Below are 15,456 nucleotides of genomic sequence, written 5' to 3'. Positions count from 1 at the left end.
GTTCAAATCCACCAGTCGGTCCTTGGAAACCCTACACAGGACCACTATGAATTGGAACTGATTTGAGATCACTTAACAACAATAAAGAGCTATCATGACATCCCCGAATCCGAGGCATGGTTTCGCTATAATGGTCAATTTAGAAATGAATATTCTTTTCCCTTAGGTACTGAATTGGTCAAAGTGGGTCTCATCAGAAGTCTGTGCTTACCAAAGTTAGATTTGGTAAGAAGGTGAGGAAAGTGAGGCTGGTTACTAAGTCCCAGAACTCACAAGTCATAAAAAGTAAAGTAAATAGGAGCTTACTGCTTACTAGTCCAATGTCTTCTCAGACATCCTGGTGGATATGGAATGCCACCAAGTTAGGTTCAGATAGAATTTGGGGTCAATGGCCAAGAGTAGGTCAATGATCAAGAGATGCTTAATTGGGATGTTATTAATTATAGGTATGAAGAGAGAACATTTCTATGTCTGCACATCTCCAGACAAATCAAATAGGGTACGTCAACAAGATGTGTGATACAATAATGGAAGGCTTTTATACAGTATTTCAGAAAGTCCGAGGGTTTTGTCTTTTTTTTTTTTTTTTGCCCTCAAAATTTATCATACTTATAATCTGACAAAATTCACATGTCATTAGAGCTATATATTTTATGTTTTCCTTAAACTGAATCCATTTGATGACATTACTTGTTGCTGTTAAGTGCTGTTGAATTGGTTCTGACTCATAGTGACTCTGTATAGGGTTTCCTAGGAGCGGCTGGGTAAGCCTGAGCTGCCAACCTTGTGGTTCAGCACATTAATCCGTAGTGTCACACCAGGCCTCCTTTGATGACATTTGTTGTTGTTGTTAGGTGCCATCGAGTCGGTACCGACCTATAGTGACCTTATGCACAACAGAATGAAATACTGCCCGATCCTGTGCCAACCTCACTACTGTTGCTACACTTGAGTCCATCGATGCTGCCACTTGGCCAATCCATCTTGATGGGGGTCTTCCTCTTTTTCTCTGACCCTCTGCCTTACCAAACTTGATATCCTTCTCCAGCGACTGGTCCCTCCTGACAATATGTCCAAAGTATGGGAGATGAAGTTTGGCCATCTTGGCCTCTAAGGAGCACTCTGGCTGCACTTCTTCCCAAACCGATCTATTAGTTCTTTTGGTAGCACTTTCAATATTCTCCTTCAACACCATAACTCAAAGGCATGAATTCTTCTATGGTCTCCCTTATTCACTGTCAAGCTTTCGCATGCATATGAGGTTATTGAAAATACCATGGCTTGGGTCAGGTGCACCTTAGTCCTCAAGCTGACATCTTTGCTCTTCAACACTTTAAAAATTTGATGACTTTACTTGATGACTCATCAGGAGTTGCTAAGGAGGCGTGACTTTTCTGGGAATCATCTCATACTCAGCTCTTGCTTACCTCTTGATTCTCAGCAAAAGGCCATATTTAGACCTAATTTTCTAGAGCTAGGCTATTCAATATGGTAGCCCCTTGCCACTGGGTTGTTGTTGTTGTTGTTGTTGTTGCTGTCAAGTTGGTTCCAACTCATAGTGATCCTGTAAAGGGTTTCCAAGGAGTGGCTGGTGAGTTTGAACCACCGATCTTGTGGTTCAAACCGGCCTTACAGTCGAATGCATTATCCTGCAGCACCACACCAGGACTCCTTGCCATTGTAGCTATTTAAAAACTAATAAAATTCAAAATTCAAAAGTACTAGTCACATCTCACACGTTCAACACCCACAAATGCTTCACGGCTACTGTCCTGAGCAGTGTATAGAACATTTCCAGCACTGCAGAAAGTTCTATTGGACAGTGCTATTCCAGAGTTTTGTCTCAGGGTGGCTAATACATACCTGTTACATGGCTTCCTTAGGAACTTATGGAACTGGTTGTTTTATCTCAAGCATGCACACTTAACTCAGTAAAAGCCTTGGCTATGAATCCTGGTATGGTACTGTAAGATAAGCAGTGGACCTCAAGATTGGTTTGAACACCAAAGTTGATGCAAATGCACCAGCCACTCCTCTGAAATCATATATAGGGTCACTATGAATTGGAACTGATTCGACGGCACTTATCAACAAAAACTTTCTCTAGTTCTTCCTCTATATTGCATTCTATAATGCTGAACACTTAGCATTCTTTCAGGCCTATGTTGCAGAGAAAGTTCAAAAGAATGCTAAGACTTTATGCCAGTATTATTCTAGTCTATGAGATTCCCTCTATTTTATTTTGGAAATTAAGTTATTTCTACTACTGGTTATGCAACAAATCACACTATTGTACTTGCTGACCCTCGGTTAACAAGTGTACTCTGTTAATAATGGAAGATATTCTTAAATCAACTCTGGAGTTGGACAATATGAGTTGTACAGCTTTATGGTTAATGATTCTACTTATTTTAAGAGAATATAGTGGACCAATTGATCCTATCTTTTTTATAAGCTGTTAAGAAATAAGTTCTACTGGGGTTTTTATTGATTGCTTATTATTTATGTTGTTTTGGTTGAGGGTGGGAGTTATAGGGTGGTTTGTAATGTAAAAATTCTTAAAAGGAAAGACTATCATCTATCCACAAGGTAGATGGTTAGCCACAGATGAATTCTAGAGTTAAGCTTTCCCACCAGTTTTAATGAGAAGTTACTTTGATTTTTTTCAAAGCCTAGAAATCATCCTGATGGGAAGACAACGATACTGCAAGTTAGGTCCCCGAGGAGAATGAGTGAGGGACACTGCGGAATCCCTGGCTTGTCCCTCCATTATGAGTTTTGGAGATAAAGGAGAATGAGGGAGAAAGGAGTCTAAGAGCAGCTGGCTTAGAAAATTTATCAGGTCAGATTTACCAATCAATTTTGATCTGCTTTTTGGGAATCTCTCTTATCTAGCATGTATGGCTTTGTTGTTGTTGTGAGTCTGTTCCAACTCAAAGCGACCTTGTATAGGGTTTCCTAGGCTTTGAATCTTGGTGGGAGCAGAGAGTCTCATCTTTTTCCCAAGGTGTGGCTGGCAGGCTCAAACCACGGACTTTGTGGTTTGCAGTCCAGTGTTTATCATATGAAGCCTGTGCTTTATTGTCTATACAAAGGTTTTCGATTGTATGGATCATGACAAGTTATTAACATAGTGGAGAATGAGTATTCGGAAACACTTAATTGTGCTTATGAGGAACCTGTACTTAGACCAAGAGGCAGCTGTTTAAAGAGAACAAGGCAGACACTGAATAGTTTAAAATCAGGAAAGGCATGTACCAGGGTTATACCCTTTCACCACACTTAATCAATCTGTATTCTGAGCAAACAGTCTAAAAAGATGGATTATATGAAGAAAAACATGGCATCAGGATTGGAGGAAGACTCATTAACAACCTGCAATATGCAGATGATACAACCTTGCTTGCTGAAAGCAAAGAGGACTTAAAATACTTACTGACGAAGATCATAGACAACAGTCTTCGGTATGGGTTACACCACAATGTAAAGAAATAAAAGTCTTCACCATTGGATCAATAAATAAATCATAATAAATGGAGAAAAGATTGAAGTCATCAAAGTCTTCTTTTTGCTTGTTTCCACTATCAATACTCATGGAAACAGCAGTCAGGAAATCAAACAATGTATTCAATTAGGCAAATATGCTGCACAAGACCTCTTTAAAGTGTTCAAGAGCAAAGATGTGTTTGAGAATGTAAGGGGTGCCTGACCCAAGCCATGGTATTTTCAATAACTTCATATACATACGAAAGTTGGACAGTGAATAAAGAAGACTGTAGAAGAATTGATGCATTTGAGTTATGGTGTTAGAGAAGAATATTAAAAGTGCCATGCACTGCCAGAAGAACAAAAAAGTCTGTGTAGAAGTACAGTCAGAATGCTCCTTGGAAGCCAAGATGGCCAGACTTCATATCTCATACTTAGGACATATTATCAGGAGGGACTAGTCCCTGGAGAAAGGCATTATGCTAGTAAAGTGGAGGGTCAGTGAAAGAAATGAAGAACCCCAACAAGATGAATTGGCACAGTGGCGGCAGCAGCAATGGGCTCAAGCAGAACAATGATTGTGAGACTGATGCAGAACTGGGCAGTTCTTTCTGTTGAGCAAGGGTGGCTAAGAGTCGTTATCAACTCAATGGCACATAACAACAACAACAACAATGTGTGCTGCATGGAAACTCTCCACAAACCTACTTGTTATGAAAATCGTAGATCTCCTGGATGTTGCCAAAGATGATATGTTCTTTATTAAGGATCCCAGGGGGAATTTCCTCCACACCACTGGTCATTTCCCAAAGGTAGGTCTGTAAAACAGAAACAGTCTCATCACTGGAACACAGATGAAACAAACAGGCCTTTCAAGTGGTGGGGCAAGGTGACAATTGGAAATGAACGAGGAGGAGTTTAAATAATGAGATTTTAAATCAGCTGAATGGAAAGACACAAAACTTGAATAGTCCCTTATCCTAAACTTTTGTAGAGGATTCCTATCTTAAACTCCATAGGGCTTCTTGTTATTTATTAAATGTGTAGGGAGTGAGAGGGGAAAGTAGGTTTCCAGGACCAATTTAAATTAAGTTTGTATCCTGGTTTTCATTTTGATTTGAAGTATCATATATCTTCTCCCCCTCCCCCCGTGGGGATAAGATCATCTGATAAAAATTTAAACTTTCTTTTCAACAGTACTTTAAGCTCCCATGAAATTCCTGTTGACTTTGGGAGAAAGATATTCTCTGGCTGCTTTTTAAAAAATTTGTTACTCTCTCAAGAGTGGACAAAGAACACTGAACTCTTTTCAAGTACTTGAGTCAAGGCAAAGATGTCATCTTTCTGGAACAGATGTGCACTGATTACTGCAAGACTTACCTCCATGCACTCATGTAAGTCCCTTACATAAGCCTTTTCTGTCTGCAGCAGTTCAGCCATAATGAACCTAGAAGAAACAAATGAACTTTTAGTTAAGATACAAAAGAGCATTTCTTCAAATCTCCCCCCTCCCGCCCCACACTAGTATTTATGTATGACATTCTTGAATGCCTTATTTTACTACTTAGTAACATATATCTTTTTCTTTCTTCACAACAAGTTTCATCCTATAAGTCTCTCTCATTCTGAGTATTTGCTTATATCCCTTCTGTTTAGTTGTGTTTCAAATTGTCTCTGTTTTCTGCCTCCCTTCTATATACAGACTGCTTCTCCTCACATCCACACCAGACCACTAACACTCATCTTCCTCTCCCTTTGAAATCCTATTGTTCACCAGGCAAGAATACTCTGAAATCTAGATCGCTAGACCAAGTCAGGAAGGTTCCACCTGGCATTGGAGCATCTTCCAAAGCCTTCTAGCTCAGAGGTAAAGCCCGTGACTTTAAGTAAGGAAGCTGTCATTATGGCTCCATAGATACTTCTGATTTGTTGCCTGATTTTAGATAACTTCTTGTCCTTCCCTAAGCTTCAACCTCCACATTTAATTCTATTTTTCAAGCTTTTCTTGATCAATTATTATTTTCACTACTCTTCTATTCCTTTGGTTCAGACCAGATATAAAATATTCTCTATCCTTTAGAAGTTTACGATCTAGAGAAAGATGCAGCAATCAGCTGAAAAAGATGTGAAACTGTCTAGAAAAGAAGTGTAGGTGTTCAGAAAAGGGAGGACCAATGACGGTAGAGGTTGTAGATAAAAAATACATTGATATGCTATGAACTGGATTTTGAAGACTCTATGAGAAAAAGTCCTGGTGTTATGCTCTGGGTGAATGCGCTGGACTGCAAGGTCATTTGAACCACAAGGTCAGTGATTCAAACCTACCAGTCGCTCCTTGGAAATCATATACAGGGTTGCTATGGGTTGAAACCAACTTGATGGCACTTAGCAACAACAACATGGGATACAGAGAAAGGCAAGATAAAATGAAACAGAAAGAAGAAAAGAAGGGACGGGAGGGAAGGAAGTTAAAGACAGGGAGGGAAAGGAGAGGGAATGAAAGAGAAGCAAAGCCAAGGAAAAAGAACAAACCAAAAGGAGAAGCCTCCAGGGCAAGAGTATGGAAAAGAAGCTAATGAAAGTGTCTGGACTGAAGTGTGTCATGTGAAAAGGAAACGACTTTGAAGTAACATTGTCTTGGGTGAGACCAAGTGACACTGATGTGAGAGTTTGATGTTTACTCTGGGGGCAGTCTGAAGCCATTTGAAATCTGGAGCAGGTGAGAGAGATAATGGGAAGGAGTCACAGTATACATAATAGTGAAGAGTCAGAACTAGGTTTGGATTCTAGCTCCATTACTTAACTCTCTATAACCTGAGCAAGATGCTTAGCTTTTCTAAGTCTGATTTCTCATCTGAAAAATGATAGTAATAGGTGCCTGAGACAAATGATGGGAAGATAAAATAAGAAAATATGTGTCAGGTACACACATAATCTTTAGCCCATATAAAACACTGAGGTGGCAGCGGTAGCAACAGAGTTAGTATTGTTTGTTGCTAAGTGCTGTGGAGTTGGTTCTAATTCATAGGGACCCAATATAGGGTTTCTGAGGAAAGGCTGTTTGGATTTCTACCACCAAGCTTGCAGTTAGCAGTCCAATACCTTATCCTACAGCACCACACCAGGACTTGTAAGTATTAGTATTAGCAATAATAAAATGTTACTTCAGAAAGGCAAACTTAGTCTCGCCATATAGGTAAAGTGGGCAGGCACCGGGAACAGGAAAGCCAGGGGAAGTTTTTGAAGACTGGTGATGAGATCTGAGACAACAGAAACTTTAACTTCACAACTTCAAGGCCGAGAGATTGGAATGGTAGTAACACTATTGATTGGAAATGGGAAATTTGAAAAGAGAATTAAATTTGGAAGGGAAGAATAAAATATTTGGTTTGATCTATTACTGAGTTTTGAGACTGTGATATAAAGTTTGATAATCCAAGAAGAGCATTTTCCCTATGAAGTTAGTGATACATTAAGAGAACTCAGGTGGAAGAAAGAATTAGAGCCACTAAAAAGTCTTCAGAGTGGCTATCCATCTGCTTGACAGAAACTTCATGTCTGTCTAGCCAAACCTGTGTAGGTAGTTACTACGTTGTCAAGAGAACAGATGATAGTAAAAACCAAGCACAGTCATGTGGAGTCCGCTACCTAACACCTACTCTTTCTTCCGGGCTGACTTCCGCTTCTCTTCGTTGACTTCGTGGTTGGTGTCCCGTAGCTTGACCTCACGATCTGAAAGGCTTGCTGGGATGATGTCCAGCTCCAGATCCTTGTTATCCTATAGACAGAAATATCATAAAAGTCACCTGATGGATGCTTTGAGAGAACAACTCAGCAGACTTAGGGGAGATGGTGTACAGCAAAAACCGAGCAAAAGTATAATGAATGGGAAGGATAAGAAGATGGATAGAACCCCACATACTGCTACCCACATTCACTCTTCTTCATGGGAAGGACTTTTCTTTTCAAATAAGAAAGACATATAAGATACAGGGAATCCTGCTGTGGTGCTGTAGGATGAGCATTGGACTGCTAAACACAAGTTGGCAATTCAAACCCAACAGCGATTCCTCAGAAATCCTATACAGGACCACTATGAACTGGAACCAACCTGAAGGCACTTAACAGAAACAACAGAAGATACAGGGTCAGATGTACAGAGCTAATATCCACAGCAAGGAAAAACAATGAACACATTCGCTAATTATGTGTCTATTTCCCCAAGGCCTTCTGTTCTGATTAAATCCAAACACACAGACACACAAATTAGTCTAAGATTGATTCTTAACCATTAAAATAGATGCGAAACAGAAATGCATAGAGACATCCAAATCTTTCATTTGTCCACAGAAAATAATCAAGGCAAATATTTTTTATTAAAACAAGCAATTCCCCTTGGAAATAGCAAGCTAAATGATAGAACAATTATTAACTTTTCTAATTGCTCATCCCTGCTTTATTTCTACCACCATTTGTCTTTCTATCTGACAGCAACCTCTAGAAAGAAAAGCCCACAGATTAAAGCCTGGAGAAGTCATTAACCGACCCAACTTTTAGTGGTTTGACCATGTTACTCTCTAGGCCACTCTGCTTCACAGCATGAGCCTATTTAAAGGTTTAAGAATGAGAAATTCTAGGATTAAATTGCCAGACTGTATTTAGCTTTTAATTCATAGGTTACTAACCCCTATTACAAAGGAGAGATTAAAAGTCAATCTTCCCTTGCCTTTTTTTTTTTTTTTTTAAGCAAATAATACCTCTTTTCAGTTGAAAATATCAAAAAGCCTTTGCACAAATTGTACCCTGTATTCTAGAAAGGGCACTATTATTATCCACATGGGATTCTACTCATTGGCTGATTTACACAGTTGGATGGAAGAGGTACTGATGAAACAAGATAAAGAGTTTAGTCCTCAAAGGTAACATCTAACTCTACACAGACCAAAATTCTGTTGTGCAGACACAGGTCCTATGACTAGCAGCCATTGCTGTAATATGTCCATAACATTAGTCATTAGGGTTGGAGATGACTGGCTTAGCAAGGTCCATCCTGCCAATGGGAAAGCTATATGCAGGGTGAATGTCTTAGAGGTAAACAGTTCAGAAGGATTACTCTACAAGCTCTAGGCAGGGCCCAGGTCCAGAAAGTATTTTCTTCTATGGAGAGGAGGGCAGTGATACTGAGGGGATGAGATGGGAGGTTGTCTCAGGCAGGCAAGACTCCACACCTACCTCTGTGTTGACTCCTAGGGCTTTCTCCAGGGAGTACCGGAACTTGCCCATCCGCAAGGAGAAGTCTCTGTAGTGCTTGTCCACCGTGGTCACCCATTTCCTGATCTCTGTGGCATGAATGTGGCCTTTTTCCACAAAGCTATCAGCCAGTTGAATCAGAAGCTTCACCTTCTCCTTTGTTTGCTGCCCCAAAAGATGGTCTTGAATTATTGGATTTCACATTTACTCTCATGTCCCATTATCCTAAACCACCCATCTCCTTCACAGCCAGAAACACCTCGTAGCCAGTCTGCCTCCCTCACCTATGTCCTGGCTATGTTATTTCTTGCTGGGAGATCTTGAACAACTTATTAAACTATCTGTGCCTCAGTTCCTACATCATATGGATGGTGTGAGCATTAAATAAGGTGATAATATAGAACGCTTAGACAGTGCCTAGAACACACCGAGTACCAAGAAAATGTTAGACATTATTATTATTACTACTATGATATTATTATTATTATTATGCTATTATTACAAGTATGGCAACAGTAGTGAGGTTGGCCCAGGATCGGGCAGTGTTTGGTTCTGCTGTGCATAAGGTTGCTATGAGTTGGTATCGACTTGATGGCACCTAACAACAACATTATTACTGCTATAATACAAACAAGAATTCCTTGTATTAATATTTTATCAGTTTATGGAGTATGCTAATGTTACATTTGAAGATCATTTGAATCATGAAACATCCCTCTGAGGTAGGTAAAAGGAGGTGGAGAAGGTCTCCTTCAACAAGGGATCAAAAACCTGAGGCTTAGGAAGATTTTGGCCTTGTCCAAGTTCACACAGCAATAGTGTCAGAGGAAAAGGTGATTTGCCTTGGTCCTTAGTTCTTCATTCTCTCTCTTCACTGCATCATCCAGTAAGCAGTTTATGTCAGGATCTAAAGAATTCTAACTAGCAGGTTTAAGAGTAAGCAAACTCTGCCACTTGCAACACCAGAATCTTGTCTTTAGTTTCCATTAGAGAGAAGAAAAGGGTTAATGAAACTAGTGTCTCTTAAAAGGTTGAGTAGGTGTGGCTCGGCCACCATTTGGGTTAATTTCATTTGTAGCAAGAGTTTGTTCAAGACCTACTCTGTCCAAAGCACTGTATGGAGGGGCTATGGGGATGAACTTGAGGGGGTAAACAAAAGAAGAGGAAGAAAAAGTTTCCCCCAATCTATAATCTCTAAAGGGGTCAAAATGTTCACACTGAGTGGTTAAATTACTCAAAGCACTATGTAATTGAATGTCAAAATGAGACGTATGTGTAGTTAATATGGTTGGAATTTTAAAATAGGAAAACAAAGGTGGGCTGGCATGGATAGGATAGGTTTCATGGAGGATATGAAACTTAAGTTGGGTAAGATATAGAATTGGAAGGAATGTAGAAACAAGTAAACACTTGTTCACCTTTGGATTTTTAAGTTCCAAACTCTATCAGGGGAGCCTGATAGATTTTAAAGGAAAGAATAGAAATATTTAAATTATATTCTGAGAAGAAAAACTAACTGCTTTTGAGCTGGGGAACAGTAGGTGCAAGATTTGAACTATTTGTATAATCTCGATAACTGAAGAACACTGAGGCAGAAAATCACTAGAGGACTAGGAGAGATGACAGGATCTATCTTCTTCCCTCCTTGTCTCTGTCTCCTACCCTCCCTTCCTTACCTTTCCAAGCTCATCTGCCGCTTCTCACAAGAAAGACCCACTCTCCTGAGAAATGCAGAGAGAGGCCAGGGCTTTCTGCCAGAAAGACAGCAGAGAGGTTTTGCCTAGTCCATCACCAAGGAAACCAAACCTCTGGACAAAAGGCTAAAGGATGTTTGGTATGAAGGGAAGGACCTGGATGTGAGGACAGGAGAAATGATTTCTCAGTCATGAATTGACTTAATTAAGGAAAAAGGTACAAATAATAGTATTGGGAATTGGTTAAGAAAAGGTAACTGTATAAATATTCTAAGGACTCCTGTCCTATTGCATCTAGTGTTTAATTTCTAAACTATTTTCCTTAGGTTGGCTATTTACTTAAAAGAGAACTATTTTTACAGTTATAATCAAGATTTTTTTTTTATTATTAATGTAAAAGGCTTAAACATTTATTTTCTGGTCTTAGTAATGATGACTTCACCTGTGAGGTGAGATTTTCTAGTCAGATGGTGGCAGCATGGATGGGGCAGAATCATCAAAATGAGATTCAGAGTCAATAAGGAAAATGGTTTATGACTAAGAGAATTCTCAGTGTATATGGACCCTGAGGATTCAAACAGGTAGTTACACCAGCAAAACAATCAACCCTTCCCCATGTGGCTGTACCAACCTATGTGGCAGCAGTCCCATCTCCACTGCCCCTAGATTCCAACCATGCTGAACTTCACAAGTCCCCCAATTCTCAACCCAGTGATCCTTTCTCATCTCCTTCCTCCCCACAAGATGAAGGGGAAATATCCTTCCCAGAGTGTTCTTCCAGTACCAAATATGAATATATACTGTTTTTGTAGCATGTATCACATTGAGTTATTTATGAGTGTCCTTCAATAGGCTGTGGACTCCTAAAAGATAAGTATTATATCTTATTCATTTAATACCTCCAGTTCTAGAAAAGTAGTTGTTGTTACTGTTAAGTGCCATTAAGTCGGTTCCAACTCTTTGTTTCCAAAGAGCAGCTGGTGGGTTTGAATTGCCAACTTTGTGGTTCGCAATCCAGTGTTGATCTTAGAGATCCTCACCAGGAGTCCGGAAGTAGTTGTTGTTGTTGTTATGTGCCGTGGAGTCAGCTCCGACTCATAGCAACCCTGTACAGGGTTTCTGAGGCTGTAAATCTTTACGGGAGCAGAAAGCCTCATCTTTCTCCCACGGAACAGCTGGTAGTTTTGAACTGCTAACTTTGCGATTCACAGTCCGATTTATAACCACTACACTACCAGAGCTCCTTCCGGAAGTAGTAGGCCTACCATAAATGTTGAATGGATGAATGAGTGAATGAGTAAATCATATGTTTGAGGGTTAGTGAAGTTAATCAGCAACAGCTGAGGGTTTATAGTGGTAACGATAGATGATAGAGAACTGTCCAAACATGAGAGGCCTGTTTGTTCTGATTAGGGCAGTCTGAAATGGTGAGCAGCTTTGGTGGCATGGACACCTGTCACACTCCTGACCAAAGCTTATGCGATAACATGTAAAAACCACAAGGGTAGCCCATTAATATGTGGCCACTGACTTGGAGATATCCTGGCTGAAAACATCTGTCCAAATTGGAGTGGCAACAAACTGGGTCAATAGTGTTTTTTTCTTTTGGGATTTAAAAAGCAAAGTCAGGAAACTGGGTAGGTGGTTACAGAATGGGAGTGAAAATACAGAAAGCAGAAGGAAAGAGAAGCTTAATTATAGTGATGGTAGAACAGGACAGAGATGCCCAGTCCCCTTCTTGGAGGTCATCACCAGGACAGTGTGGTTCCTGGAGCAGCTTCCGGTCTTAGGTGACATGCCAGTTCCCATATCTAGAGGTGAGGGTGTGCCAATTTCTTGTTATTCCCATAGGATGTCACTCAGTTTTTCCTGGGTTCCTGAGAAGTCTGGCCATAAAGCTACAAATATTTTATCTTCTTTATGTCTACATATTGTTGTTGTAAAGTGCCATAGAGTCAATTCTGACTCATAGCAACCTGTCTAGGGTTTCTGAGAAGCGGCTGGTGGGTTTGAACTGCCAACCTTGAGGTTCAAACCACCCTGTGGTCCAGTGCATTATTCTGAAGCACCACATAAGGACTCCTTATTTCTACCAGACAGCCATACACTCTCTCCTGTCCACCCCACCCCATTCATGAGTTAAGCCAGTTTGAAATTCAAGTCTTCACATAAAAAGAATAACTTATAAAGACTGATAAGGTGGAAGTCAGATTGCAGTGGTTGTTGAGTGTTAGGTTTAAAAGTATGGACATGATCTTATGGACAAAAAGGTGCCTGTAGGGAGATCATCCATGCAGGCCTAGAAATTTAGAGCTGGAAGCTCATTTTTCTTGGGCTTCACGTGTGCCTCTAGTGTATGCTTTGCCCTTTCCACTTTGATTTTGATGTTATCTGCTGGAAAAGACGGGCGTAAAAAAGTTTAGTAGTTCTGTTTTCTTTCCCGCTCTCTTTTTCAACACCAGCTAACATCAAACCATTGTACCCTAATCAGTGCGCTTTTCTCAAGTGAAGCTTTGAAAAAGTTCTTTTGGGGTCTTAAGCACATTTCCCAAGTCTTTAAGATCTTGTTTTTTGATATTACTCTTATAGTATCATTATGTTGTTGTTGTGTATCATTAAGTTGATTCTGACTCAAAGAGACAATATTGGACAGAAGAGAACTACCCCATAGGGTTCCCTTTAGAGGCTCAGCCCCAAAGAGGAAGATCTTCAATGAGGTGGACTGATCCAATGGCTGCAACAATGGGCTTAAGCACGGCAATGACTGAGGATAGCGTAGGCAACGTTCCATTCTGTTGTACACAGGGTCACTCACTATGAATCAGACTTGATGGCACCTGTGGTGCTGTGGGATAAAGCACTGGATCAAAAGTTGGTTTGAATCACAAGGTCGGTGGTTCAAACTTACCAGCTGCTCCTTGGAAACCCTAGACAGAATCACTATGAGTTGGAATTGACTTTAGGGCACTTGACAACAATAACAACATAACAACAATAATTTTTATAGGAGCAGATTTCAAGGTCTTTTCTCCCATGGAGCCACTGGTGGGTTCGAACCGTTGAACTTTCAATTAGTAGTTGAATGCTTAACCACTGCGTAGCCAGAGCTCCTCATCTCATTACGACCTTCCAGATTTCTCTTTTATGACTAACATCACTTGTATTTATTGCAAAGATGAGCAGGTGAATAGGCTTTCACGTCACACATCTTCATATTCATTCCACAGGGGACAGTCTGTCATTCTATAGGAACTAAGCCTTTCAAAAACTTCCATCACGTGTGAGCTATGTTCCTGTTAAGAATCTCAGAGACAGAAGCAGGCTAATCTTTTCTCTGGACTATTTAGAATCTACTTTTCTCAGTCTAAGGTACACATCTGATAACCTCAGAATTCCTTCACCTTGATATCTGAATTCCAAGAAGACAAAACTTACTGCAGCTAATACTCCAGTCACTTTCATCATTACTTAATTCTCTTTAGTGAAACAGAATTAAGTCTCAGTTTATTTCAGGGTTTCTTTCGTTTTCAGAGATGAAATGACTAGTTCTAAAAAAAATATTTTTATCAATATCATTAGTAACTAGGGAAATGCAAATCAAAACCACAGCGAGAAACCACTTAAAAGTCCTAAAAGCCCAGTTTACTCAGACACACATGGGTCACCATTAGTTGGTATCAACTCAATGGCAACTGGAGGTGGTGGAGGTGGTGATGGGATGGCTCCAATCAGAGATGGACAATTGCTGGTGAGAATGTGAAGAAACTACAACCTTATACAATTGCTGGTGGGATTGTAAAATGGTTCATGCACTGTGGAAAACAGTTTGACAGTTCCTTAAGAAGTTAATCATAGAGTTACCATATGACGATTACACACTCATTGGTATATATCTATGAGAACTGAAAACATATGATTACATCAAAACTTCTTGAATATGAATGTCCACAACATTATTCATAATAGCCTAAAACTGTAAACCATCTAAATTCCTATCAACTGACAAAAGGATAATCAAAAAGTGGCATTTCTATATAGCGGAATATTATTCATTCATAAGCATTGATACATGCTACAGCATGGATAAACCTTGAAATCAGTATGATAAGTGAAGAAGCCAGGCACAAAAGACCTCTTATTGTATGATTCCATTTATATGTCATGTCCAGAACAGCCAAACTCATAGAGACAGAAAGTGGATTAGTGGTTGCCAGGGCCTGGAGGAAGGGGCGGGATGGGGACTGACTGCTAATGAGGATGGGATTTAGCAGTGACTGCTAATGGGTATGGGATTTCTTTAGGGGGGTGATGAAAATGTTTGGGAATTCGATAGTGGCCATGGCTGCACAGCCTTGCATACTAAAATTGTAAAAAACAAAACACAAAATAAAACAAAAAAAGGATTCTATAAATACATTTTGCTTTAGAGGAAATGAAGTTCCTCCAGATATCAAGATGATTAAGGTTATCTTTTGTCACGTTCCTTGACCCCTTATAAATTCTGAAACCCACATAGCAACATATCATTTATATTCTTCTACTTTCCTTTTGTCTCTTATCTTCACCCAAATTTTCTTTATCTTACTTTTATTCTTCTATTAGTGTATTCCTATATTTTTATATTCGGTGCTTCTTCTGCTTTATCTGTTTCTTTGGTGCTGAGATTAGTAATTCAATATACTCTATTACTCTATTCAATCATGAGGTGTACCATATTTACTCTCTTGTGATTCAAGGTCAATTTAGTTTCCATGTCAAATGCATCCTATTGGTTACAAAGATTAAAACCAGAGGTGGCTGGTTAAATGAGATTTGCTTCTGAGAAGTGGGACTAGGGAAGAAGAAGGACTGTTGTTTTTCACCAGAAGTTCCTTTGCTAGATTTGTTACCCTGTAGATATTTCTATAACAAACAACCCTGAAATTTGGAATCTGATAAGGGGAAAATAATAACTCATTAACAGAAAGAGTTGAAGATGAGAGAGAATATAAAGCTAAAATAGAAGATCATTTAAAATACAGATTTA

The 15,456-nt window shown here is 39.6% G+C and overlaps 1 protein-coding gene across 1 annotated transcript in view; it reads right to left on the bottom strand.

Moving 5' to 3' along the window:
• Positions 1-15,456, bottom strand: part of LOC102833043 (kalirin-like) — a 398,989-nt gene that overhangs the window by 67,079 nt on the left and 316,454 nt on the right. Inside the window, exons 22-25 of the mRNA XM_006869427.1 lie at positions 8,719-8,901; positions 7,146-7,264; positions 4,867-4,933; positions 4,195-4,304 (exon numbers count right to left, since the gene is read on the bottom strand). Of these exons, the coding sequence (XP_006869489.1) occupies positions 4,195-4,304; positions 4,867-4,933; positions 7,146-7,264; positions 8,719-8,901 (479 nt within the window). The remainder of the gene's footprint in view (positions 1-4,194; positions 4,305-4,866; positions 4,934-7,145; positions 7,265-8,718; positions 8,902-15,456) is intronic.

Source organism: Chrysochloris asiatica, unplaced genomic scaffold (genome assembly GCF_000296735.1).
Source record: "Chrysochloris asiatica unplaced genomic scaffold, ChrAsi1.0 scaffold00130, whole genome shotgun sequence".
Taxonomy (NCBI): Eukaryota; Metazoa; Chordata; class Mammalia; order Afrosoricida; family Chrysochloridae; genus Chrysochloris; species Chrysochloris asiatica.
This window is presented reverse-complemented; position numbering and strand designations above follow the sequence as displayed.